The 25,171-nt window shown below is 47.8% G+C and overlaps 1 protein-coding gene and 1 pseudogene across 2 annotated transcripts in view; one reads left to right on the top strand and one right to left on the bottom strand.

Moving 5' to 3' along the window:
* EVA1C (eva-1 homolog C) overlaps positions 1-8,877 on the bottom strand; it is a 91,225-nt gene extending 82,348 nt beyond the window's left edge. The window contains exon 1 of one of the 2 annotated variants that reach the window (XM_075543380.1): positions 8,323-8,877. In XM_075543380.1, coding sequence (XP_075399495.1) covers positions 8,323-8,482 — 160 coding nt within the window. In that variant the 5' untranslated portion in view covers positions 8,483-8,877. The remainder of the gene's footprint in view (positions 1-8,322) is intronic. The other variant, XM_075543379.1, reaches the window with a different exon arrangement.
* On the top strand, positions 5,486-6,277 carry LOC142441353 (methylthioribulose-1-phosphate dehydratase pseudogene; annotated as a pseudogene).
* Positions 8,878-25,171: the final 16,294 nt, after the last annotated feature.

Here is a 25,171-nt window from a genome sequence, read left to right on the forward strand (position 1 = left end):
GGTCCTATTAATGACATTGTTTATATTTTGTGCCGTCCATTGAGTCATGTTTCTTTGGAATGGGCACAAATATGTATCTTCTCCAGGTAGGTGGCAAAGTAACTGTCTTCCAAATTTCCTGGCATAGGATGAGTGAGTGCTTCTAGTACTTCATTGGCTGTTGGAACATTTTAATTGGCATTCCATCCTTTCCTGGATGGAGCCTTGTTTTGGGCTAGTGCTTTCAGTGAAGCTTGAACTTCTTCCTTGAGTACTATTGGTTCTTGCTCATTATGCTATCTCTTTGAATGGTTTGATGTTGGCTAGTTCTTTTGGTACAAAAGAGCCAAACAGAATATTTCAAAGGGTCACTTGAGAAAACAAAGTATTATAATACAAAGTGTAGTTAGTTAAGATGACAGCGTATTCTTTCCATCTTCTTTTGATACTACCTGCATCATTCACTATTTTGCATCCAGAATCTCTCAACATTGCAATTAGAGGCTTGACTTTTTTCTTGAGTTCTTTCAGATTAAGATAATTCTGAACAAGTTCTTCCTTGTCAGTTTTATAACTCTAGGCCTTTGCACATTTCACTATGATATTTTGCTTTGTCTTCTTGAGCTACCCTTTGAAATTTCCTGTTTAACTCTCTGGCTTCATCATTTCTTCCAGTTGCCTTAGCTACTCTATGATTAAGAGCAAGTTTCAGAGTAGGTTTCGATATCTACTGTGGTCTTTTCTTTCTTTCCTGCCTTTTTGATGGCCTTTTATTTCTTCATGTATGATGTTCTAGATGTCATTATTAAGTCTTCGGTCGTGAATGTTCAGTGTATCAAATAAGTTCTTGAGATGTTCTCAAAATTCAGACATATTCAAGGTTATATTTTGGCTCTTGACTTGTTTTAATTTTCTTCAGCTTCAAATTTAACTTACATATGAGCAATTGATGGTCTGCTCCACGGTCCGCTGATATTGAACTTCTCCATGATCTCTTGCCACCGATGTAGTCAATTTGACTTCTGGAGAAGTCCATGTGTACAGTCACCTTTGTGAGATGAAGAAGTCATAGGTCTTGTGAAATTCTATCATGGGCTCTCCAGTTTCATTTCTTTCACCAAGACTATATTTTCCAACTACTATTCCTCTTTGTTTCCAACATTTGCCTTCCAATCACCAATAATTAACCATGCATCTTGATTGCATGTTTGATCAATTACAGTCTGAATTTGACCAAACATGCAATCAAGATGCATTGATAGCTACTGACAAGTAGAATGTTGAAGGTGAAAACCAAGAAGGACCCGTAGTTGGAAAATATTGCCATTAGTGATAACTGCAAATAGCATGTTAGAATTTTGCAAGACCAAGTACATACTCATTGCAACTATATTTTTCAACAACATACACAACATCTATACACGCTGCCCACCACCACCACCACCCTATGGAGTATCCATGAATCAAGGTATATTCCATCTATGGAAACAGTCAATGAGAAAACTCAATCAATATAATCAGCAAAAATGAAATGAGAGGTCAACTGTGGAACAGACCACTAATTATTCATATGCAAGTTCAAGCTAAGGAAAACCACCAGAGCTAAAGTATGGTCTTGAGTTTATCCCATCTAAATTTAGAGACACTATCAAGAGTAGACTTGACCCAGTGAACATAAATGACCAGTCAAGTTGTCGGATGACATCAAAGATATCATACATGAAGAAGATAAGAGGTCATTAAAAAGGCAGGAAAGAAAGAAAATGGCAAAATGGATGTCAGAAGAGGCTCTGAAACTTGCTCTTAAACATAGACTAAGTAGCTTAAGTGAAAGAAAGAGATGATGAGACAAAAGAGCCCAACAGAAGCTTTCAAGGATGGCTTGAGAAACCAAACTAGTGCCAAGTGGCGTTAGAAAATGATTGGCGCATAAAGCCCAAAGGGAAGAATACACTGGGTGGCTCTTACACGGAAAGAACTGGACATAAATTCGAGGCTCACATAGTGATATTGAAGAATTCTAAGGGGAAACCATGCCCGGTACAGCACAAGGTCAAAGAGAAGTTGACATGGTGTCGGCAATAATGACTCCAACCTGACAACAGAACAGTGGGGAGGCAGCCCAGGCCAGGCCTCATTTCCTTCGTCGTAGACAGGAACTCTATGAGTTGGAACTGACAGGACGGCATCTAACAACAACAACATGGGCAAGGATGGCGAGACTTCATCTTATGTACTTTGAACATGTTGTTAGGCGAGACCAGTCCGTGGAGAAGGACATCATGCTTGGTAAAGTAACCTCAAGTACACTGTTACCTAGTAGATTCCAACTAGTGGGTTTGAACTGCTGACCTTGCAGTGAGCACTCCAAGGCTTACTCGACAGTGCCACCGGGGCTTCTTTGATAAGACAGAGCATCAGGGAAAAAGAAGACCCTCAACATAATGCCACAGTGGCTGCAAGAATGTGAGTGAAGATGGCCCAGGACTGTGACATCTGAGGGTGCGCCGAGTCAGAGGGAACGCGACAGCACCTAATAGATATTGTGTCAGAAGTCAGGAGTCTCTAGGAATTCACAACTGGAAAGTGTGTCAGCCCATTCCTTCTTTTTTTTTTTTGGAGGGGGCGCCTGGATATGAACCAAGCCCATTCCTTCTAAAGTCACCTATTAGCCTAACAATCACTCAGAGCTTCTTGGAGAAGGAAAGAGAGAGAGTGAGAACGAAAAAAAAAGATAGAAAGAAAGAGTAGAGGAAGAAGGAATGAGGAGACCCTGCTGGCCTTACAAAAAAAGAATAACAGAGCAAAACACAGAGCATGAGCAAGAATTGAGGGACCATCCGAAGCCATGTCCAACGACACAACAAAAAGAGTCACTTAAACAAACAAACTCACTGCCAGAGAGTCAATTCTGACTCACAGTGAACCCATAGGGCAAGAAAGAACTGCCCTTGTGGGTTTCTGAGTCTCAACTTTCTTTTTTTTTAAAATCATTTTATTGGGGGCTCGTACAACTCTTATCACAATCCATACATCCACCCATTGTATCAAGCACATTTGTTGCCATCATCATTCTCAAAACATTTTCTTTCTACTTGAGCCCTTGGTATCAGCTTCTCATTTTTCCCCTCCCTTCCCACTCCCCGTCCCTCATGAACCCTTGATCATTTATAAATTATTATTTTGTCATGTATTACACTGTCTGATGTCTCCCTTCACCCACTTTTCTGTTGTCTGTTGTCCAGGGAGCAGGTTATATATAAATCCTTGTGATCAGTTCCTCCTTTCTACCCCACCTTCACTCCACCCTCCTTGTATCGCCACTCTTACCACTAGTCCTAAGGAGTTCATCTGTCCTGGATTCCCTGTGTTTCCAGTTCCTATCTGTACTGTGTACATCCTCTGGTCTAGCCAGATTTGTAAGGTAGAATTGGGATCATGATAGTGGTGGGGGGTTGGTGGGTGAAGGAGAATTTAGGAACTAGAGGAAAGTTGTATGTTTCACCATTGCTGCATTGCACCCTGACTGGCTCGTCTCCTCCCTGCGACCCTTCTGTGAGGGGATGTCCAGCTGCCTACAGATGGGCTTTGGGTCCCCACTGCGCACTCTCCCTCCTTCACAATGATATGATTTTTTTGTTCTTTGATGTCTGCTAATGATCACACAGGCTGGTGTGCTTCTTCCATGTGGGCTTTGTTGCTTCTGAGCTAGATGGCCGCTTGTTTACCTTCAAGCCTTTAAGACCCCAGACGCTATATCTTTTGATAGCCTGCCATCATCAGCTTTCTTCACCGCATTTGCTTATGCACCTGCTTTGTGAGACTCAACCCTTTACAGGAGCAGAGAACCTTGTCTTTTTCCAGTGGAGCAGCTGGTGGTTTTGAATGGCTGGCTTTGCAGTTAGCAGTCCAGCTCATAATTAATAGGCCACCAGGGCCCCTTCACTTTCAGCCAAACTCTAACTCGCTGCCATGGAGTCAATGCTGACTCACAGCGACCCCTGTGGGTTTACAGGTGTAGAATGCCCAGTGCTTCTCCCACGGAGCTACTGGTGGTTCCAGATTGCTGCCTGATGTATAACCACTTCATTACCAGGGCCCCGCCACTTTTAAAGGCAGGGGCGAATTCAGGGACTACTTTGAGTCTGATGGTGAGACTACCAAAAGGCCTTTCCTCCACCCCCCAACACACACTCCTTCCCAACCCTCACCCTTCAGGCCTAACTCCCCGCCATGTTCTCTGAACCAAGAAAGACCATGGGATAGTATTGTCCTCTACAAACATGAACTTTCAAAAGCAGTGATCCATGTGGGCCTCTTGGCCCAGCCCTCAATTTGGGAATGCAGTCAGAAGAACAGAACTGAGTTCCAAGGAGGAAAATGGATGGAAGCCAAGCACATGGAGTTTGGGACCGAGGAGTAGAGTCATTGCTTTTGCATGAATTGCTCTTGCCTCTCCCTGGGATGCATTTTTAATGCAGCGGTGACAGCCTCCCAGTGGCCCCGGGCAGTATCTCAACAACTCCAGGGAAGAGGGAGAAGGTGGGGCTTAGGGCGCTGTAGGGCACCTTTTGCCCAGCAGGCTTGTGGGCGATTAGCACAAATCACAAGCTTGTAGGTAGTTTGAGGGGGTGGCCCTGAAGCAGCCTCTGGCTTATTAAGAGTGGGGTCCAGATGCTGGAATTCCCAAGGCATAGCATTCAGTGACCCAGGAGAAGGACACCAGCTGACAGCATTAGTATGGAGCTCAGGGAAGAGCTGCAAAGAAGCGCAAGTCGGTGGTCACTCTTCCAAACCGCATCGCTGATCTCCGGGGAGGCTCTATGAGAAGGAGGCGGAGGACCTTGACATACTACCGCTTTCTTTCACGTGGGTGGGTACCCCAGCCTCACCGAATCCGCTTGCTGGCAGGGCCAAGGAATTCCAAGTCCCAGCTCCCCTTCTGATCCAGTTTTTGAAGTTTCCTTGTTTAGAAACCTATCTCTCTCGCCCTGGGATATTGTGGTAAGGCTCAACAGGGGTGTGATAGGGGGCGAGCCCACAGCCTGGTCTCTGTCTCCCCTTCCAAGTGCATAAAAACAAACAGGACCGCCTGTTGAGAGAAGCTAGCAGTGGGTTTAAGGCGGTAGGGGGTGGGTGGGGGTGGATTTGGAGTCATGTGATCAGGATCCATTGCTTCAATTAAACATTCAGCCCATCACTCAAGCATCTTTGGAGCTTAGAAATCTTGGACGCTATGGTTCACTTGGCTAAGGGGGCCCTAAAAGTTTATTCAGTCAAATTAGCCATCTTTGGAAGGCAGCATCTTTCTTCCACAGACCTTTCTGAGTTCCCCACTGTCAGACGATGTAAGACTTGGATGTGCAGGTGAGGGTGCCTGCGGCTTGAGGGGCAGTGTTTTTATTTGTTTCTCATAAAAGGACACTGAAGCCCTGAGCGCCGCCTGCTTGCACACGAAGACTGCAAGGGAGCCCGGGCGAGCGGCCACCGCACGCCCGTGCCACGATCGCCCGCATCCTGACCATGTCTCACTGCCGAGCTCCAGACGGTGACTGTACCTCCGGGCGGTGCCTCCTTCAGGACAAGGAACATCCAAGATACCTGATCCCAGAGCTTTGCAAACAGTTCTACCATTTGGGCTGGGTCACTGGGACCGGAGGTGGCATTAGCTTGAAGCATGGAAATGAAATCTACATCGCCCCTTCAGGAGTGCAAAAGGAATGAATTGAGCCTGAAGACCTGTTTGTTTGTGACATAAATGAACAGGACAACAGGACATACGTGGACCTCCACCATATAAGCAGCTCAGAAAAAGCCAGTGTACCCCCCTGTTCATGAACGCTTACACAATGAGAGGAGCCGGCGCAGTGATCCACACGCACTCCAAGGCTGCTGTCATGACCACCATCCTTTATCCAGGACAAGAGTTTAAAATCACACATCAGGAGATGATCAAAGGGATCCGGAAGTGTACCTCCAGCGGGTACTATAGATACAATGACATGTTGGTAGTGCCCATTATTGAGAATACTCCTGAGGAGAAAGACCTCAAAGAACAAATGGCTCGTGCAATGGATGAATACTCAGACTCCTGTGCAGTGCTGGTCCGACGTCATGGGGTATATGTATGGGGAGAGACATGGCAGAAGGCTAAAACCATGTGTGAATGCTATGACTATTTGTTTGATATTGCTGTTTCAATGAAGACAGTTGGACTAGATCCTACACAGCTTCCAGTTGGAGAGAATGGAATTGTGTAAACAAGTGTGAAATTTAATTATGTACAGAGAGCAAGACATAAGTGAAATTTAATTATTTTTAATCAATTAAAATTTACCTTGAAGCATAAAAAAAATAAAAGGACACTTAAAAAATTTTAAGACTATCAGTAGCATCCTAGTCTTGAGGTCTCCAGAGAAAACCTGCTGGGAGGGACAGTCAGGACTGGTCTCCCATGGGCCTGGCAATATCACCCCCTACTGCTGGTTCAGGGAGTTTGAAGCTCTGAGAGGGATTCTTCCTCTGGAAAGCAGGGAACATTACTGTCCGGATTTATCTTACTTCTAAGAACTCGCCTCAAGGCATCCATTTCCCTTAGGATCCAAGTTGGGCTTCTAGTTTGGCTGGTAAGGAGTCTGTGGGTGGCAGGAGTGGTTAAGTGCTCAGTTCACAACTGTGAGGTGGGCAGTTGGAACCCACCCAGAGGCGCCTTTGAAAAAGCTCTGACAATCCATTTCTGAAAGATCACAGCCCTGGGAAACCCTGTGCAGCGGGGACACACACACACACACACACACACACACACACACACACACACACACACACACACACGGCGGCCAGGAGTGGGAATCAACCCCAGTCCCACGGATGTGGTGCTTTGGGTTTGATTTGGTTTGAAAGCTTCCAGGCGTCCATAGGCAGCAGGCAATTCCAAACGTGTGTGGTCACCTACAGGGTGCTGCTCGCCTGACAACCGCTGGGCTGAGGAAACAAACTCTAAGTGTCTCTCTAAGCCTCGAAAGGAAACTAATGGTGACACTGGCATTGACCTGAAGCACTATTTGTTCAGTTGGAATGATGTCACCCAAAATGGGCTTGTCAGCTTTCCATTCTCTCCTGACAGCACTGAGTGCAAGCCAGCGGCAGAGTTCAGAGTGGCTCGCCAGAAGACAGAACTTTGAAAGATTCTATTAAAATCAAAAGTCAATAGCCCTGGAAAAACCCGATGCAGATCTCTGGCACACTCACCAGAGCCTGTGGTCCTGACCCTGTGGTGCTTGATTTTATTTTTTTTTTAAGGGCTCCGATTTGCTTGCCAAATAGGCATATCTTGGCTTCCTTGGCCTTGTGGGAATACTGCCTTGGTATTAAATATTCAAAGCAAAAGACCTCTGACCGAAGGGCTCTCGGCTAACAATGACATTCTCTGTAAGTAAACTAGGAGCCCGACTTCGCTCCTGGTTTGTCAGTGTTTTCTGCCTTGTACTAGGCTACTGTACAAACAGGGCTGGGGAGGGACTCCTTTGCCATGCGTACACTGCAAAAGACCCTGCACTGCGTCGGGGAGGGGGCCACTGGTCTATGCTACGTTGGGTCTGGCAGAAGCTGGGCTGGGGCAAGGGAGAAGCCGCCAGCCTCACCAGAGGTAGACCCGGGTGTGGTGAAGTTAGTTTGAGAACGTTTCCTCCCCCCCCCCATCCCCGTAAGCCGTGGGAACACTAGTTAAAAGCACGCTGCTCTGCTTCCATCATCCACCTGCAAACTTCTTTCACTTTGCATCGCCGCATCTCAACTAGCTACCTGAGATCAGTTACAGAACCCAGGTCTGGGTCCTCCAATAACAAGTCCCACTATCTCTGGGTAAAGGAGAGTGAGATCAGATAAGGGAGGCTGATACCTTCTGGCGGTAAAGTCCTGGCCCACGTCCCCTCTCTCTTCTCTAAGTTTCTTCTTATCTCTCACAGAATTTGTACGTGATCAGCAGCGGTACCCAAGGAGCTCTCGCCTCTGGCTTGCGGGCTTGGCTCAGAGTCTGCTGTCCCCTGGGCACGTCTCCCTTACATGGGCGCCCAGAAAGTTCACCTGGCCCCAACTGAGTGCGACAACACGTGTCATTTCTCAGCTCGCTGTCGCTCAGATGGATTACCGGGAGCCAGAGCCGGGTTCGGTGCTGAGAAGTTGAGGTCAACTCCAAATAGTTACCTACTCTTCCTTTTAGGGCGCTCCCTGCCAAAGGCTCACGCAAGACAAACAAACAAAAAACTGGCCGTGAGCGCGCCCCAACTTTAATCCAGCCGGGCCCGCCGTGTCCCCCAGGGTCGCACCGGGAGGGAAGTGACTTACCAGAAAAGTCGGTGAGCGCGGCAATCTCTTTGGAGCAGACCAGGACGGTGCAGTAGAAAAGGCGCAGGAGCTGCCCCGGAGGCTCTACCTGCCTGCGGAGGCTGGGATGCTGAGCGGGCTGGGGCGCCGGAGACCGGCGCTCGAGTCCCCGCAGAAGCATGTTTCGGGGTGCGCGGGGCGTTGCTGGGCGGAGGGCAACGTCACATGGCGGGGCAGGTCAGGCTCTAGTGGCTCCGTGGCTTCCCGCCGGCTCCTCGCCGAGTGGCCCGGTACCTCTCACCGGCTCGGCCAGTTGGGGCTCCCCAGGCCGGGGGCGGGGGCGGGGAACTGGGGCGGGGCGGGCCGAGGAGTCCCAGCGAGGATCCGCGTCGTTTCCCCGGGGAAGGAAGCTCGGCCGCCCGGCGCGAGAGGAAACCAGGAGGGCAAAAGGGAAGGGGTAGCCTTCGTGCCCCGCGACTGCCCAGGCGGGTCTCTGGCGCGCTGCCCACCGCGGAGGGTGCCCCAGCAGCGCGCGGAGGGTCCAGCGACCTGAGCGGCTTCCACGCTCGGGTCCCGCCCCGGAGACGGCCCGGCACCCCCGGCCCGGCCCGCCCTGGCCCCGCGCCAGCCTCGCCCTGGCCACCCGAGGAGCGCGGCCGGTGCCCGTGACGCACTTTGGAGCCAGCGCCGCGCGTGCAGCTGGGGCGCCCGGGGCGGGGTGCAGGCGGCGGGGAGGCGGACCCCGGGGCTGAGCGTCGCCGGCCGGCCGTGGGACCCCAGCACCGACGTCTGGAGAGCGCGGCGGGCCGCCGGTGCCGAACCGCCCCTCCCAGGCGGGTGATCCCCATTGCAGCGGGCCGAGAAGGCTTAGCCGGTGTCTGTGCGCAGGTTGCTGGCGCTGCTCGCTCGCCGCGCGCGGAGGACCTGACCCCGGGCCGGCATCAAAACAGCCGCCGCAGGCTGAGAATTGGGCTTTGTTCTAAAATGGGCCACGGCATCTTTCAGAACCTCTCCATTGAGCGCGGACTCATATTTGAACACCCAGCCCGCGGGCGCCGAGCCACCTATGTGACCCAGGCTCCGGGAGAGGAGGGCAAGTGCGTGCCTCCGCGCCCCCTCCCCGCCCGCGGCTTCGATGTGGGTGCCGGTCCCCTTGCCAAGGGACCCAAACTCTGGGCCGCTCCAGGCATCCGGGACGGCGGGAGGGAGTGCCCAGCGTGGTGGCGGGGGGCGGGGGCGGGGACGGAGGGGGGAGGGCAGGCGCAGGGCACAAAGTGTTCTCGAACACCGCGGGAGGGGCTGCCAAGTTCCCGGCGAGTCTGACGCGGAAACAGATAATGAGTCCAAGGGCGGGACCAGGCGCACAGCCTTGGTGGAGAGCTACAGGCGTCCGGAGCGAGGCCCGAGGTGGGCGGGCCTGGAGGAGGAAGGTGGGGCCTGCCGGCCTCCGTGGGGGGCTCCTCTGAGGTGCGCTGCAAGGACCCCCAAGGGGTGGGTAACATTAGGGTCCACACAATGCTCCAGCAGGGGCTGGCTGGGCTGAAGGGGCCAACTGGTCCCTCTTGCCCTGTCTGGGGTTGGGGTGGCAACTGAGACACATGTCACATATTGGTTGGGGGTGGGCAGGCTGCCAGGTACAGCCATTTAAAAACTTACAGGAAAATAACACAATCTTCTCAGTAAGCCCTGCCATGGCTTAGTGTGCCCTTTCTAGGTTGGGGAAACAAAGGCTCCGAACAATGGGCCTAGATAGATGTCTGACACTAGCAGCCACTCCACAACCATGGCAGTTCAACCCCATGGGCGGGATAGAGCCAGGGCTGAAAGTCTGGTCCCTCAGGGACTCTGTCCATCATTCATTTGTCTGGTTTGCACATGAACCTGGCACCAGTGTGGGCTAAGCCCTGTGCAAGGGGCTAGCCCAGGGCCTACTCCCTGGGCACTGGAAGTTGGCAGCCCGTTTTATTTCCAGATGCCAAGGTGGGCTCTTCTCCCCAAAAGGCATCCCCTATCCCAAGGTGGGGACACACACACACACAAATCCTGTTGCCATTGAGTCAGTGTGGCCTCGGGACGACCCAGGGGCTGCAGAGTAGAATTGCCCCAGAAGCCTTTTCTTGACTGTGACCTTACAGAAGCAGGTAACTTGACCTTTCTTCTGCAAAAGGTCTTCCTTCATTTCGGTCAAATTCATAGGGCAGCTGTGACAATTTAATGAGCTGACAGACGTGGAGTAGGCAGACTAGGTCCTGGAACAGAGTCAGAGCTCAGTCAGTTTCCATGACAACGACAGGAAGACAGGCATAGAGTGGGTAGTGCCAAGAGGGCCAGCTCTTAGAAGGAGCCATGGCAGCAAAAGGGGGCACCTTGGGAAAATGGGCGAAAGGACTGTAGAAAGATGCTAGAGACATTGGTGAGGGAAGATGGGTGGGAAAGGTGGAAGAGAGTTGGCCAAGCAGAAGGTATTTGAGGGTGCAGAATGGAGCATGACTACACAGAAGAATGGAGGGGCCCTTGCCCAGGGTGACTGGACCTGGGAACAAGGGCGAGGCTAGGTGACAAGAAGCAGGGAGCCTTGGAGACCTCACGGGCTTCTTCCATCTTCATGCTAAGCTGGCAAGGGGGTGCAAGCAGAAGAGTGATGCGATCAGATGGTCCAGGACTGCTAGGGCTGGGTGGGGAGGACGTGTGAGAGTGGATTCAGGGAGAGAGCGAGTCAGGAGGGCCGTGCCAGCAGAGTGTGACTATGCGCTAGGTGGGGTGCTGTAGGCTGGAGAGAAAGGGAGGAGTCATCACCTTTTTGTGAGCCCGGGAGCTTGGGTGGCACACCTGGTTTGTGATGGAGAGCAATCTGAAGTTTGGCTGTTCAAACCTCCCAGAAGCTCTGAGGAAGAAAAGGCCTGTGGAGTGATTTCTGTCCAGAAGACAGCCAACAGCACTTTGTGGGGCACAGCTCTACCATGAAAACATCGGCAATTAAGCAAAACAGAACTACTCACTGCCGATGAGTCAATGCTGACTCATGGTAACCCCCACCTGCCCCCCAGTAGGTTTCCAAGATTGTAATTGTTCACTGGGGTAGGAAGCCCAGTTTTCCCAGTTTTTCTCCTAAGCGGCTACTGGCAGTTCTAAACTGCCAACCAGGAGGATCACAGCCCAACTCGCAACCACCACACCACCAGGGTTCCCTAGCAACTAGGAAGGCAAAGATACTCCTAACCCCTAGTACCTGTGAGGGGCTAAGCAGAACTGGCTCCCTAATTTACTGGTGAAGTGCAAAATGGAAGTGGGGGGTTCTTTGTTCAGAAAAGTTACTGAAAGGTTCAAGATAGGGACTGTGTTAAAGGAAGCAGGGGCCGCACACACCTGAAGCTGGCCTGGCCCTTCCAGTCCCTGCACCTCTCAGCTGGGGAGCCCCAGGACACGGACCCACAGAGACCATCTGAGGCTGGATTTGAAGACCTACGTTAATTCGAATAGGCTCCAGCATGGAACAATTGTAAGGATGGTGCAGGACCGGACCGTGTTCCTGTGCATAGGGTCAGGTATGGGCAGGCACTGACTTGATGGCACCAAACAACAACTATGTTGTGAACATACAGCAACTTGGAGGCGGGGCATGGAGGAGAAGGAATGTGATGGCCCTGTTGGTCAATCTTGCCTCCTCTTGAGCCGACGTTTGAGAAGTGTCTCTGTATCCATGTTTAATCTGTGTGTGAGATGGCCTGCTTATAGCAAACCATAAAGTCAATGTCTTCGTTGAAGTTTCCTTACTCCCCACGATCATGACCCCAGTCACCCATGCCTTTCACTGCGGGCTAGGCCGGAGCATGTACACAGGTACAGATAAGAGCTCACCACACACGGAACCCAGGTCAGATAAACCCTTCAGGTACAGAAATGGGAGTAGCGATACCAGGAGGGTAGGGGAAAGGTGGGGAGAGGAGCGGGGAAGGAACCGCGGGGGAGACAACAATTGGTGTAAGATATGAAAAGAATAATAATTTATAATTGATCAAGGGGTCATGAGGGTGGGAGAGGGGAGGGTGGCTAAAACAAGGAGCTGATACCAAGGGCTCAAATGGAATGTAAATGTTTATAAAATAATGATGGCAACATATGTACAAATATGCTTGATACAATTGATGCATGGATTGTTATAAGAGCTGTAAGAGCCCCCAATAAAAATGATTTTTAAATAAATAAATGCCATAGCTCCTGTCATTTCTTAGTTTTACTTACTTTTAAAAAATATGTATTTAAAAAATAATAATAAAAAATAATAAAATAAAAAATATGTATTTATTTATTGGGAGCTCTTACAGATATTATAACAATCCATAATTCAATTAGATCATTGTACAATTGCTGCCACCATCATTTTCAAGACATTTTCTTTCAAATTCACTGACACTCTTAGATGGGGCTGTCTCCACAGGTCTCTACCGCATGACTCGCTCGGGTCTCAGCGTGGCTCCACATGGCTTGCCCACAGGAAGATGAAGGCAGAGAGTGTGTGGCCCACACGCAGGGAGAGAAAGAGAGGAAGTTCCCAGAATCCTCAAGAGAAGGTCACACCCACAAGGTGGCTTCAATCGTCCTTGAGATCTGATTGTCAGACTAGAGTCCCACTCCTACACTTATTTATCAAGTTGACATGAAATGATGTAACCACCACAATAATTTTATTATTATAATGTTCATTTTTTGCTTTTTATAGTGTTCTTTTTTATGGTCGCAGATTATGAGTAACAGTCAAATCCCTCGCTGTGGAACCGATTCTGACTCGTGGCTGCCCCCTGCCTGACAGGCGAGAACTGCCCGTGGTGTGTTCTTGGCAGTGCCATCTTGACAGAAGCAGATTGCCAGGCCTTTCACGGTGGTTACACGTGGGGCTGTTAACCACAAGGTGAGCAGTTCAGAACCACAGCTGATCCTCGGGGGAAAGATGAGACTTGCTACTCCTGTAAAGATTGGCAGTCTAGGGAACCCGAAGGAGCCATTCGCCTCTGCCCTGTAGAGACACGAGGCGTGTCAGCCAACTTGACGGCAGAGAGTTGGGTAGGTTTTCAGACCACCAGCTTTTAGGTTAGTAGTTGAGCACACGTAGTTTGTGCCAGGGGCCAATACATGTAGCGTAACATGTGCTATCCTAACCATTTCCAGGCTTCCAATTCAGTAACATTAATCATATTCATAATGTAATAAAACTATCACCATTATATATTTCCAAAACATTTTATTGCCTCCAACAGAAACTCTGTATCCATTAAATAATAACCCCCACTCTCCAATGTTCTAGTAACCTCTAATCTTCTCTGTCCAGTCAGGATATTTCTTGTAAATGAAATCATACCGTGTGTTGCTCTTAGGGACGGATTTCTTTGTGTGTGTGTGTGTGTGTGTGTGTGTGTAAGAAAGAGCTTTATATAAACAGTCATTGTACATTAACAAAACATCCCAGACCAGTCCAGATCAAGCCCATAAGTCTGATATTAGCCCATATGTCTGATAACAGTCTATAAATTCCTCTTTAGACCCACACAACACATGCAATAACACCGAATGCAGGAAGATCACAAGCCAGTGGGTGGCATGTTTTGTGGATCCAGTGGTGGTGGAAGCATCTCAGCACTGACGGGTCTCCACGTGGCTCCTCATCTAGAGGTCTCTGGCTCCATCAGCATAGCTCCATGTGGCTTGTCAACAGGAATGTCTTGTAGGGAAAGAGGGTTTAGCTGGCTTCCAAACAAGGTCATCAAACTGCGACCTGATTGACAGGCTAGACTCCACCCCTTCCTCAAATTGACAGTAGATTATGTAACTGCCACAATGGGATGGATTTCATTAACTTCAAGTGTTTCCTCCCATGGATACAGAGAATACAGCCAAAATGAACACTGAAGGACAGGTGTCTGTGTGTGCTCATTCTCGGGTTTGGAAACTGCATTCCTTTTTCTTTGCCACTGTCCCCATCCTCCTTCCCACCCCACCCCCAGCCCCACTCTAGAGTGCATTCTTCTTCTTCCTGCCCCTCCGCATGTCCAACCCAAAACCTATTTTGAAAAATGCCTGTGATTTTTTTTGTTTTGTTTTGCATTTGCACTCTCAGCCCTGACTATATCGCTTCTGCCATCAAGGTAAGGATTTGGCTTCTAAGCAAGATGGCCTGTAGCCATGTTAAGGTGACATAAGCCACCACTTATCAGCCTCAAGAAGAACCAAACTTTTGGCTCAGGAGAGTGAGCTGAATGCTGGTCAGAGCTAAAAAGGCTTATTTTTAGAGCACAACAAATGGTGGTTTGTTTACCGAGCTGGCACCAAGAGCCACGTCGATACCAAAAGGCTTCTCAGCAAGGACGGCATGAGGAACGGTGCGCGGGTGCTGTTTGACTCAAAGTCAAGGCCTTTATTCACAATAAAGAGCAAAACGATGGAAACAACCTAAATGCCCAGATAAATAAATATCTGGAGTGATAAATAAACGTTGGTACATAGACACAATGGAATAGTATACACCACTAAAGGATTATGATGAAACCGAGCCAGCTCGGGACCTGGACAGACTTGAAGGGCATGGTGCTGAGTGAAGCTAGCCCATTACTAAAGGACGACCATTGCATGTGAGCGCTGGTATGCAAATCAGAGACCAAGGTTTTCCTACCAACAGAAACAGATGTTGGTGCTTATCACAGGTGGGAGAAGAAGGGAGAGAAGAGAAGTAACAGGACAGAGGTAGACAGATGTCAGCTTAGTGAAGGGGGCAGAAATATCTTCCAAGAGGAAGCTGGTAAAGGTGGCCGGGGAAGGGGGTGATGGACAGGCAAGCTATTGTGGTTTATCAGGTGTCAAAGTTGATGGATACAAAAGTGGTTCTCTGGAAATGTCAACCCCAGCCTAAGTCACAACAACAAGTTAACTGTGAACAGATCGCTATAGCAACAGCTCACCCCAGTCCGAGGTCTGCGTGTTTCAAAGACGTCCTGGAAGAAGAGACGGAAAGGGACAGGGACGTGTTCATGAAACTTTGGAAGCTCTCTCCTACATAACCTAAGACTGGCCATGTTCCCCGTGGTAGGTATGCCGTCATTGTCATCACCATCACACTGTGGTGCCTCAACCCCACAACTGCCGAGTTGGTTTTGGACCCTGAAGACCTCATGCATGGAGCTGACCCATCGATTCCCCTGCCTAGAATCTTTTTATTTTTTAATCATTTTATTGGAGGTTCATACAACTCTTACCATAATCCATACATACATCAACTGTGTGAGGCACATCTGTACATTCCTTGCCCCCTGGCTGTAATCTTTACACACGCAGATCTCCAGGCTTTTCTTTCATGGTACCAGTGGGTGGATTTGAACCACCAACCTTTAGGTTACTAGTTAAACAAAAGCTGTTTGTGCCATCCAGGGGCCATGTGACCATTGCCACTACTTATTTCCAAAACCGGTTCTCTAACACCTCAAAGAGAAGCCCACTGCCCTTTTAGCAATGCCTGCCCATTCCTCTCCTGCCAGCCCCTGGCAGCCACCGGTTTACTCTCTGTTGCTATGCAGTGGTCGCAGGAAGGTTGACCGGTTGTCTTCAAAGAGCTTAGAGGACTTGGCTTCAAGTCCTACTACTGCTGTGAGGCAGAGTGGGTTATACATGGGATTGCGAAGCACAGAGTCAGCAGTTTGAAACCACCAGCCACTCTGTGGGATAAAGCCAGGCTTTCCATTCCTGTTGAGTTAGTTACAGTCTTGGAAACCCACAGGGGCAGTTCTGCCCTGTCCTATTGGGGTCACTACAAGTCGGCAACAACTCCATGGCAGTGAGTTCTCATGTGTCACAGCTGCAAAATCAAAAGATTGGCCTCCACATTTCTCTTTCGTTCGTTCTTTCTTTTTAAATCATTTTATTGGGGGCTTGTACAACTCTTATCACAATCCACACATCCATCCGTTGTGTCAAGTACATTCATACATTTGTTGCCACCATCATTCTCAAAACATTTGCTTTCTACTTGAGCCCTTGGTATCAGTTCCTAATTTTCCCCTCCCTCGTCTGCCCTCCCTCCCCATGAACCCTTGGGACTTTATAAATTATTATTTTTCCATGTCTTACACTGACCAATGTCCCTCTTCACTCACTTTTCTGTTGTCCATCCCCCAGGTAGGGGTTATATGTAGATCATTGTGATTGGTTCCCCTTTCTCCCTCACCTTCCCTTTCCCCCTCCTGGTATCACTACTCTCATTACTGGTCATGAGGGGTTTATCTGTCCTGGATTCCCTGTTTCCAGTTCCTATCTGTACCAGTGTACATCCTCTGGTCTAGTCAAATTTGTAAGGTAGAAATGGGATCATGATAGTTGGGGGTGGGGAGCATTAAAGAACTAGAGGAAAGTTGTATGTTTCATTGTTGCTACACTGCACCCTGACTGACTCATCTCCTCCCCGCGACCCTTCTGTAAGGGGATGTCCAGTTGTCTACAGATGGGCTTCGGGTCTCCCCTCTGCACTCCCCCTTATGCACAATGATATGATTTTTTGTTCTTTGATGCCTGATACCTGATCCTATTGGCCTCCACATTTCATTTTGGCTCTAAAAGTCCTAATCTATCTAAAACAGACTGAGGATTTCAAACACAGGCAAAGTTACAGTTCTTCTTTCACATTCAGTCTGAGTGCTGCAAATGTTTAATGTACTTGGCTGCTAACCCAAAGGTTATATGTTCAAGTCTTCCCAGAAACACTTTGGAAGAAAGACCTAGTGAGCCAATTCTGAAAGATGCACCACTGAAAAGCCTCTGGAGTCAAGATCTCCGTTGACACACATGACCATGAGCCAGAGTGGCCTCTACCCCAACTAACTGGTTGGGGAACATCTTCTTAAATGTATTTTCCATTTATTTTTGTATGGGTTATCATTTTGTTTCATATTATTCATACCCTTCTCTCTGTAAAATGTAGAGTGCAGCACGAACTCCGTGGAGCACCTGAATGATTGAATTATGATCTGCACCAATGACCAAAGGATTGCAAAGCATATAATCCACAGTCGAAGGAGGAATTAGTGTCAGAGCCCAAATTGTGAGGTTCCGGTTTGCAGAAGGCTTTGGATGGCAGTGGAGCCCAAGATACATTTGTGAGATCAACGCAGGAAATAAGCCTCCGGTGATTGCCTTCCATACGTAATGGAGGGATGGGAGGAAGCTGGTTACAAAAGAGACTACATTGGAGAGATGACTGTAAGAGATCAAAATGATAAACCCGGCTGAACAGTTAAAATCTGTCAGTTGATCCCTCCCTTACACATTGACCTGATCTGGGTTTCAACATCATATGTGTACTTTTTGTTTTCTTTTTCTTCAGATTAGGGTTTAGCTTTGGTGCATTTTGTCATTGGGGCTAGCTCTCTTCAATTTTGGTTATATATTTTTTGGTATATGAAACCCAGGATTGATGAACCCATAGAGACAGCAGGTAGAATAAGGGTTTCTTGGAGGGTGGGGGGAAACTGTGTGTGTGGTGGGGGGCAAAGGGGAGCTGACATCAAGGAGTTCAAGAAGAAAAAGAATGTTTTGAAACTGATTATGGTAACAATTGTACAATAGTGCTTCATGTGATTGAATTATGGAATGATATGATAACTCTATTAGCTCCCAATAAAAAGTGTGGGGCGGGGAGAAAAAGAAGAAGGAGAAGAAAAAGAAGTATGATCCGAGGGAATGATTTTCCGTGTGAAATATCCCGAGTATTCAAAGTGGTACATTCCGTGTCTGGTGAAAAGCAGGGATTCTCCCTCTAAGGGTGGACGGGTGGTAGGCTGGGACAGAGAAGCTGTAAAGTGCTTTTGTTCTTGCTCTGAAGGCATCTTCAGGCACCGCTCTTCTAAAGACCTGTCCTCAGTAAATGCAACAGGGAACCAGACCAGCCAGGTCTTCAGATGCCTCTATGCTCCTCTTCCTCCCCCTCTTTCCTTCCTTGGAGGCCCAGAGACTTCCTCCCCTCACTCTGCTATAAGAAAGGAAAGGGTGCCCAGGGAAGGAAGCTGGCCTGGCTCTAGAAAACCACGCTGGCCCCTGCAGGTTGACACAGGGTAGAGGGCTGTGGTTAACGGTACAGCTCTGTGGTCAGAGCCCAAAGTTCTGCAAATTCAACTTCAGTTCTTCCCATCCTCAAAGGGCCTGGGTTTGGCCCTCTGGCAAAGGCAAGACTTTGGTTCACGTACTTGTCAGAAGAGCCCAGCCCTTGGCGAAGGACGGCGTGCTGGGTGAAGCGGAGCAGCCGTGGAAAAGTGGAAAGCCCTCAGTGAGATGGACTGGGACCATGGCTGCAACATTGGGCGCAGACATAACACTTGTGAGGACGGAGCAGAACCCAGCGGTGTTTCGTTCTGTGCACAGGGTCGCTGTGAGCCGGAACCGACGCAAGAGCACCTAACAACCACAACAAGAACTGTTTGGGAAGGAAGTCAAGGGACATGGTGTCACAATGGTTACATTCTCAGCGGCTACCCAAAAAGTTCCAGCCCCCCAGCTGCTGCCCCACAGGAAAAAGACGTGGCTGTCTGCCTTCGTGAAGATTGACAGCCTTGGACACTGTACGGGACAAGCACTATTCCACACAAGGGGGGTGCATCCGAATCAACTCAATGAACTTGGGAAGGGGTGACGAGAGAACAGTGGTCATGAACATGACCAGTCGGTGTCCCTGTGGTCAGTAGCAGTAAAAGCCCCTCACACAAAATCTCAGCGCAGTGGGAGAGTCTGGGATGCCCAAGGCGCTGGAGCCAAAGGTTGGGGAAGGAGCCGCCCTGGTACTGGGTTGCTTGTGGAGGCCGGAGTTCCCGCTCGCCAAAGCTACAAGGCCACTGGAACTGTCAAGGGCGCCCTCTATAGCTAGGAATCTTCATTTCGCTCAGATCTTTATGAGGGGAGTTGACCTGGGTCCGTCCATTTCAGGTATATTAAAGGAAATTCAGGATCAGCAAAAGTGAGCTCCGATGATGGGCACTGGTGGGGGCGGTGCTGTTAAGTGTTTCCCAACACACAATGACCCTGTGTGCAACAGAGGAAACGCGGCCCGATCCTGCTCCAGCCCCGCCATGCTTTCCAAGTTTGAGCCCATTATCAAAGCCACCCCTCTTTTTCTCAGACCCTCTGTTTTACCACCCACGATGTCCTTCTCTAGGGACTGGTTCCAAAGTACATGAGACAAAATCTGCCCATCCTCTCCTCTAAGTATTCTAGCTCTACTTCTTATAAGACAAATTTTATTTGTTCTTCTAGCAGTTCATAGTGGTGGTATAGTGGCTCCATGGTTGGCTGCAAACTGAAAGATTAGCAGTTCGAAACCACCAGCCACTCTGCAGGAGAAAGATGAGGCTTTCTACTCCTCTAAAGAGTTACAGTCTTGGGAACCCACAGGGGCCGTTCTACCCTGTCCTGTAAGGTCACTGTGAGTCGGAACCTACTCAGCGACAGTGAGTTTTCGAGTAGTTCACGGTCTAGTCGATATTGGTCATCAACACCACAATCCACAGGCATCAATTCTTCAGTTTTCTTTATTCACTCTTCAGATTTTAAAAATTATCTCACCCACTCCCCCCAACAGGCGGAAGAACAATAGAAACATGGGGGAAGGAAGAGAGTGTTCAGCGTTAAGATATGAAAATAATAATAATAATTTGTAATTTATCAAGGGGTCACAAGGCAGGGGGAAGGGAGAGTGAAAAAAGAGGAGCTGAAACCAAGGGCTCAAATAAAAAGTAAATGCTTAGAAAAGGATGATGGCAACACATGTACAAATATGCTTGATACAATTGATGTATGGAATGTTATCAGAATTGTAAGAGGCGCAATAAAATTAATTTTTAATTCAATCTAAAAAACATTCCGTAATGACACCCTGTGGGTTTCTTGAAGAGTTCTAGGCAAGTTGATGCCCAGTTTGGGCACTGTGTAGCTACATGATTTTAAAACCTCCGAAGTCCTGGCTTTGTCCAATGAGGTGCTTCACGAAGCGTTCCCCGACCGACTCTCAGACAGGCCTCGCTGGTCACCAGCTTCTCACACCCTCCATTCCAGACCTGTGACCAGTTGACTTGACTGACTCGTGGCCATCCAGGTGTGTCAAAAAAGGGTTGTGCACCATCGGCTTGTTAAGGGGTTCATTTTTCACAGGTAGATTGCAGGACTGCCTTCCCCGGCCTCTCTGGATGGACGCAAGCCTCCAGCCTTTGGGGTGGTCACTGAGCAAGCTAATTGCTTCCACCACACATGGAACTTTTTGATGGTCTGATCATGGTCCTCCCTTAACGCCCTTGCCTGGGCCCTAGAATCCCATGGCTTTGCTTGCTCACTCAGGTGCCTGATGTTCCTATTGCCCCCAGGCACCTCCGCCCACTCTACTCATTCTCTCAGCCTCCCTGGCGCCTGGTCTGACGTTCTATTAGCCTGCCTGCAGCCAAGGGGTCACTTGTCCCGAACAAACCTTCAGAGAATGAACTGTTTAAAACAGAATTATTTTGAGGTCAGGGACCTAGGATTATTTCAGTAGTACCAAATCAAAATTACCATGTTACTTTCATTAAAATTTTAATAACAGAAGACAGGAATGAATGAAGGAAATTGTATGGTGAAGACCAAAGAGGGTAGTGAAAAATAATACAAACGAACACAATTGTTGCAATTAAAACCAGCGAGTGAGGAATACTTGACAGAAGTTAGGAAGAGTCCTGCTACCAGTGGTTCTCAACCTGTGGGTCGCGACCCCTTTGGGGGTCGAATGACTCTTTCACAGGGGTCGCCCGATTCAAAACAGTCGCACAATTACAGTTATGAAATAACAACGAAAATAATTTTATGGTTAGGGTCACCACAACATGAAGAACTGTATGAAAGGGTCGAGGCATTAGGAAGATTGAGAACCACTGCTGTAGACAGCTTAAACAGTTCTGACTGAAAAATTAAAGTTGAGCAAACAATGGGTGCCCAAACACAAGATCAGAGCTTTCGATGGAAATCATGCCAAAGAAGAGTTAAAATTCTGAAGTATTTCTTGGACAAACTGTAACAGCAGATGAAACCAGTAGGATCCTGGAGAGGTAGTAGTGATCCAGTTAAAGCAAAAGCAGGCTGAGAAGAGCAGAGGCCAGGGCAACAGGTCTGGGGATGCTCAAGCATTGTGCTTGCTGACTTTCTGCAAGGCCAGAGAAGGATACCACCCTCTTATGATGAGGATGTTTTGCAAAAGCTAGCCAAACCTCTCATAGAAAAACACCAGGAAAACTTCACTAGAGAGTCCCTCTCCACGGTGTCAATGCTTCTGCTCATTCCTCTCATCAAAGAAAAACAAATGCAGGGGAGGAGATGAGTCAGTCAGGGTGCAATGTAGCATCGATGAAGAATACAGCTTTCCCCCAGATCCTGGATGCTTCCTTCCCCCAACTACCATCATCCGAATTCTACCTTGCAAGTCTGGATAGAGCAGAGGTTGTACACTGGTGCAGATAGGAGCTGGAGGCACAGGGAATCCAGGGTGGATGATACCTTCAGGACCAGGGGTGTGAGGGGTGATACTGGGAGGGTAGAGGGTGAGTGGGTTGGAAAGGAGGAACTGATTACAGGGATCCACATGTGACCTATGGGACAGCTGAGATGCACGTGGCTCTGTGACACACGCTAACAATCTGAACGTATCATGTTTATCTTCTCACTCAAATCGGGAGTTCTTCCAGCTTGGCTCCTATGTTCCGGCAGCATACGCTCATTCTTCTGTTTCTGAAGAATTCCTTACCTTCAAGATGCTCCAGCCTTATCTCAGGTGTCCTGATCTCACACCCCGGCCTGGGACCAGCCCCTTCTCCAGGACCTGGTGTCCTTGACTTGAGGATGGATTCAGGAACCAAGATCTAGACACTAGCTGTGTTCCTTGGCACTCTAGGGTCGTACAAGGTCAGCACGTGTGTGCATGTATATAGACTCAGGTATAATCACCACAAAACTTGCTGTTGCCAAGTCGATTCCAACCCACAGGACACTACAAGACAGAGTAGCCCTTCCTCATAGGATGCCCAAGGCTGGGATCTTTACGTAAGCAGACTGCCTCGTCTTTCTCCCACAGTCGGCTGACGGATTCTAACTGCCCACCTCACAATCAGCAGTTAAGTGCTTAACCACTGTGCCCACAGAGCTCCTTCGTGTACACATTGTTGTTAGGTGCCATGAGTTGGTTCTGACCCATAGCGATCTTATGCACAGCAAAACAAAACAGTACCTGGTCCTGAGTCAGCCTCATAATCGTTCCCAGGCTTGAGCCCATTGGTGCAGCCATGGTGTCAATCCACCTCCTTGAGAGCCTTCCTCTTTTTATCTGTCCCTCCTCTTTAGCAAGCCCCGCATCCTTCTGCCATTATTGGTCTCTCCTAATAACATTTCCAGAGGAAGCAAGATGAAGTGTCACCATCTTTGTTTCTAAGGAGCACTCAGGCCTTACATACCTGTAATTTATTTCTCCAACACTCATCTAATACCATGGTGGCATACCCGCTGTGGTGATGCTGGAAGCTTTGTCCCTGGTATTTTAATACCAGGAAGGTCACTGTGTTAGTTTGGGTAAAGAAACAAATTCATAGACGCATATTGTATAAGAAAGAGTTTTATATACAAGATCAATTGAATATTGACAGAACATTCCAGCCCAGTCCAGATCAATACGTTTGAGTCTGGTATTAACCCATATATCCGACACCAATCTGTAAATTCCCCTTCAGACTCACAAAACACATGCAATGATGCCAAATGCAGGATGATCACAGGCCAGTGGGAGGAAAGTCTTGTGGACCTAATGGCAGAGTAAGCATCTCAGTGCTGGCAAGGGTCTCCATGTGGCTTCTCCAGCTCTGAGGCTCTGGCTGCCATCAGCCTGTCTCCATGCGGCTTGTCAACAATGTCTCTCAGGGACTGAGCATGTGTCCTGCCTCCAGTGAGCTATTTACATCTTAGCACCTCTAAATGAGGTCATCAAGCTGCGACCTGATTGACAGGCCAAACTCCACCCCTTCACTCTCAAGTCTCAAATTGACAGCAGAGTATGTAGTTACCACAGTCATCCACGGTGGACAGGTTACAACAGAGCTTTTAGCTGAGGACAGACTAGGAAGACACGCCAACGACAGGGCAATACAAATCTGAAGGGTGACAGCGGGGTGTTGTCTAATGTAGTATCAGAAGATGGACTCCAGAGGGAGGAAGATGCCCAACCACACAGTGGTGGCAACAGTAGACTGGAATATTCCAGGGGTGGTGAAGATGGGTCAGGAATGGGCAGCATTTCATCTGTGCCCAAGGGGTGTCATGAATCAGAGGTTACTCTAACAGCAGTATAAATTATTTTCCGTATTCTTCCATTCATCTAGATTAAGCTAAACAGGAGCTCATATTGGTGTCTTCAACCCTAATCCAGCACAACAGGGCTCTTTGCTTCTAGGCAACTTTCCTCTCCAACAATGAGAAGTATGCTTCTATCCTGAACTATCTATTTATTTGTTCAATCCAAGTAGATATGTTAAGCTATTCAGAATTTTAACTCATTCTTCCAGGACTTAAGTCTGCTTTTCTGTTTATAGTCTGTTTTATTGGCCTCTTTGTCTATGCTAATTTAATTATTATAAGTCTGCGATGTATCTTTAACAGTTCCATGCTAACTTAATTATTATAAATCTGAAGTATATCTTCATATGTGATAGGGCAGGAGATGCTTCATATTTTTAAAAAATGACCCAGCTATTTATGAATCTTTCTTTTTCTCATTTAAGTTTTAAAATTTTTAATGTTTAAAAAATAATTCGTTTCTTAATTATTGGATCAGAATGGCTTTATAACTTTATGTGACTTTATAACTATGAAAAATGGACAAATTTACAAGGTAAATCCATTCTTCCATGAACATAGTATGTCTCTTTATTTAGTCAGGTCTTCTTTAAATTTTTCTTTTCATAGTTTATTTCTAAGATAATTTACCAGTTGTTAGTTTTTATTTCTTTTTAGTTTTGCTTTTGGGAATGATATCCTGTTCTTCATTATTTACTTAAAATTAGTTAGTACTAGTGTGCTAGTAATTTTGTTAACTTTATCTTATATCTGAAAACCTTGAAAACTCTTACAGAGTTTGTGTTTCTGTTGTCTTTTCTACGTAGATTAGAGCTTTTTCTCTGCCCATGTTAAGCCCGTATTTCTTTGTCTTGCTTTATCCGTCCAGGATTTTCAATAGTACATACTAGTATTGCCTTTTCTTATTTTTCCCTGTAAACATTTGAGTGCCTCTGAAGATTCTCCACTGTGCATCATATTTGCTGGAGGATTTTGTACATGAGTGTACAGTCTTTATTAATCTAAAGAAGTTTCTTGTATTCCCCAATTTTCTAACAATTAGAAATCACATACATCATCAGAGATTTTCAAGTCTTGTTCTCAACCCCCACAATAAAAGGAATAGCACACACAAAAAGAGAGAAGAACCCAGTAAAGTGAGTCACATGGACTTTTTGGTTCCTTATTGCATTTTCACAGCAACACACAGCCACCACAGTAGGGCAAGCTGACAAACATTTGTAAGTTCAGGATAGAGATGTAGAAAGTGAAAATGAGTCCACTAGAGCCAAAATATGACCTTGAGTTTATCCCACCCGAATTTCAAGGACATCTGAAGGACAGATGTGACATATTGCACACTCATGATAGGAGACCTGATGAGCCGTGGGAAGACTCCAAGACCACGCAGAAAGCAAACGGTCATTAAGAAGACAGGAAAGAACACAAAGATCAAGGTGGATCTCAAAAGAGACTCTGTAGGAAAAAAAAGAGAGACTCGGAAACT

Source organism: Tenrec ecaudatus, chromosome 2 (assembly GCF_050624435.1).
Source record: "Tenrec ecaudatus isolate mTenEca1 chromosome 2, mTenEca1.hap1, whole genome shotgun sequence".
NCBI classification, from domain to species: domain Eukaryota; kingdom Metazoa; phylum Chordata; class Mammalia; order Afrosoricida; family Tenrecidae; genus Tenrec; species Tenrec ecaudatus.